This window comes from Sabethes cyaneus, chromosome 2 (assembly GCF_943734655.1).
Source record: "Sabethes cyaneus chromosome 2, idSabCyanKW18_F2, whole genome shotgun sequence".
In the NCBI taxonomy this organism is placed as follows: domain Eukaryota; kingdom Metazoa; phylum Arthropoda; class Insecta; order Diptera; family Culicidae; genus Sabethes; species Sabethes cyaneus.
This window is the reverse complement of record NC_071354.1, coordinates 214066912-214070193: the sequence shown is the minus strand read 5'-3', so window position 1 is coordinate 214070193 and position 3282 is coordinate 214066912. Positions and strand designations below refer to the sequence as shown.

General features: G+C 37.0%; 1 protein-coding gene across 2 annotated transcripts; it reads right to left on the bottom strand.

Annotated features, from left to right (window-relative positions):
- Positions 1-2045: 2045 nt before the first annotated feature.
- Positions 2046-3037, bottom strand: LOC128737906 (uncharacterized). 2 transcript variants are annotated; one of them, XM_053832674.1, is made up of 4 exons: positions 2764-3037; positions 2558-2699; positions 2403-2487; positions 2046-2337 (listed from the first exon to the last, which is right to left on the bottom strand). In XM_053832674.1, the coding sequence occupies exons 1-4, from the start codon at positions 2948-2950 to the stop codon at positions 2050-2052; spliced, it is 702 nt and encodes a 233-aa protein (XP_053688649.1). In that variant the 5' UTR covers positions 2951-3037; the 3' UTR covers positions 2046-2049. The 2 variants fall into 2 exon arrangements, with proteins under 2 accessions (XP_053688649.1, XP_053688650.1); XM_053832675.1 differs by having other exon boundaries at positions 2431-2487.
- Positions 3038-3282: the final 245 nt, after the last annotated feature.

Here is a 3282-nt window from a genome sequence, read left to right as displayed (position 1 = left end):
CCTATTATTTCTACTAGAAAAGTTGGGGTTTAATTTCATCGGCAAATCTGCCACCGTTGCCGGTGGAACGTGTTACCCGTGAGGTGCGGCAGTCGCTATAGATCATTTTGCGATGACGTCATTTTGCCGTCAAATGACACCACTTGGTGGTTTGTTTACACGTTTTTTGTCACATCCAGCAGTTTCGATTTTAAATTTCGTGAAGGATTACTGCATCAATTTCTGTAAAATGCATGTGAGGCACTTTCTCTTCTATAAAAACCATAAATTTCTATCATTATCCGCCGGACAAAGATAGAAAACTCAATTCAAAATTTAACACCACGTAAACAAACCACCAAGTGCTGTCAAAAAAGTGTGGTTAGGAGCTCCCGTGTAATGATCTATTGGTAGTGTGAAGCAGCAGCAGTTCATTCATTTAGCATTTCTAACTCACGAAAGATCATCTTCGCAGCAGCAACTGCAGAACAGGCTGTTTTTAAAATATTTAATTTGCATTGTTAACAATTAATTACCAACGGAAATCCAAAAATTGTGTATTTATTACTTACTAAACGTACTTAACCGGAGATGGCCAGTGATTATTCGCCACTATGCGTAGAAATCCCACAACAAAAATAGGGCCGAATGCAAAACAAAACACAAACTGCGTATAGGCTTTTTCTTACAGAAGGGCCAAAGCACAAAATGAAAACTTTGTTGCCAGTTTCCACATAAGGCTTTTTCAAATTTGCTTTTTGAGACTCATAAAGTTTTCAAACCACTATGATGTTTGGTATTATTATAGATACTTAAAAAAGCTTTAAATATAACCAAAAAAAACCAGTTTGTTTACATTTTGCACTTGGGCCCTATTGAAATGTTGCTCTTGAATTACTGCTATTTAGGCTGTGAACCATTTCGCGAAATTTTTAACTTTTTGGTTAAAATTTGACAGTTCGGTGGTTTGTCGAAAATAACCCTGCTCGGGAGCATGGTTAGTTTTGACCAAGGTTTTGACAGTTCGATGGTTCGCTTCAGAGCCAATGAGATATGCACAGGTGAGGAAGAGAGCTTCGACGTGTTTCACTGATTTTTCGTTGGATTTTTTTTACATTGGTATGGATGCTTATCGCATAATAAATTTGTTCAAACAATTTGGGTTGAAATGAGATGAATTTTAGCTATCAAATAAAAGCAAATGAACATCAAAAATTCATCCAATTCTAACTCGGACAGAATAAACAATATTTTCATCCTCACCTTATATGCTCTCATTGAGCAAAAATAACTATCAATCCGTCAAATATGAAATGGTTCGCATTCTGAACTGATTTTAACCACTCAAGGAGAAATAACCATCGAACTGTCAAATTTTAACCAAAAAGTTAAAAATTTCGCGAAATGGTTCACAGCCTTACTGATAGTTATCAGTAACGTACTGAAATTACTGACAGTTATCAGTAACGATTTTTAATGATAGTTCCCATCCCTATTACGAACGCCATTAAAGCTATTCCAGTTTGATGTCTGCGTTAGGGAAGTATGCCAGAAAAAATGCAAAAGTTCCTTGTCCCAATAGATCGCAAATTCTTTACGGCGACACGATTAAACCTAGGCGAATTCGATATCTGTGTTGAAAAGTGTGCTACGGCTGTAGTATTCGGTTATAATATGATTCTGTATGGATACGGTAGTGAAACGATGTGCTGCTGATAAAATGGGATTGAATTGGTAAAATCCCTTCAACGTGAAGGAACCATGGGTAATAGAAACATCTTTAATTTCAGGAAAGCAATAGTTTATGTTCATGATTTTGTTAAATTGTTTCCAAATGCACATAGAAATAAATATTAAATCTATTGAGGATTGAGCGTATACAATGTTACTACTGTGATAATTATAATAATGATACTGTGATAATACAACAGAAGTAGCATGTATACATGCTGCATATAGCAAGTATAGATGAAGAATCGAAAGAAAGTCATTTACTGTTTACGTTTAGAAATTACCCCTCATAAAATGTTAAATCATACAAGTTTTTTCAGTTCATACTACGAACATATTTTATTTAATATTATGGAGTACCTTGAGATCATTTCGTAAACCCGCTATCACCTCATTTTGTTTTGCTACCACGTGCTTGAGAAATTCTATTTCCTTTCTGCTATCGCTTAACGATTGTCGTAGCTGTCCGATCGTCTCCCGTTCAGGGCAGGGCTTTTTCTGCACCGATCTGTCAGGTACATTGCTAGAATGTCCATATGCTGGAATGCTAGTACTTTGCTCACTCGGTAGTGCGTCAACAGTAGTGTATTCGCCGCTAGATGTTGGTTCAGTTTTTACGTCTTGATTCTAAAATAAACCAAAATAATTATTGGTGATTTCCAGTTTGGTAGTGATACTGAAAATGACAGTACCTTGTCAATAGTTACATTTGCTGCGTACCTTTTCGTGTTGTTACCATGCAGTGACCCTGCTAAACTTTTCCTTTTTAAAGACAGTCTGCAATTTTAATTGACAGAAAATAAGATCATCTATTGCATAGTTTCAGAGTCTGTTAACCAATATTTACCTCCGATCGACGACTTGTATTAGAGATGAATCCTCAATTTCCGGTGCAGTTTCGTTTGTAGAAACATCCTCTGAGCATTCGTACAAAAATAACGTAGGTATCCAGTCGGGCTCATTGACGGCGCTAAATGCAGCTGGTTTTCCTTTAAAGTTTAACATTTGATAAGTTCAAAATATTCAGTATTTACTGCGCTACAATACCCCTACCTGTTACGAAATGACGTCCGCAAACAAAACGTCGATTAACATTTCGACTGTTTATTGCAGTAGCTTTTACCCAGAGCTGCCGTCGCAACGCGTCGCGTACTGTGCAGGGTGCAGGAAATCGGTGAAAACTGAGCTTCACTTCACCGTATCTTGACTTGCAGCCTTGTACACAGCATTTAATAGGCATTTTTCAATATCCTGTGCCAAAATAGCGAGTACCCTACCCTCCTCTTTTAAAACTGCACTTTGTTATTAATTTATTTATTTTGTTGGTATCGTGTTGACAGTTTTCGACGTAAGCGGATCTGTCAAAAGGGACGTTTAAATATTACGATCTTCTGACACTGGGCACTCTAGAGCTTTCCCGTTATGTGTGTGTTGGTGCTTGAAAATGAGGCAAACAACAACAGTAAACAAAAGAGATGCATTCCTTTGTCACCAAGGTACAGAATGAATTTCGTCTTCTACTGGTTTAAACGTCAGCAAATTTTCAAAATGTGTGCTTGAATTTGAAAAAGG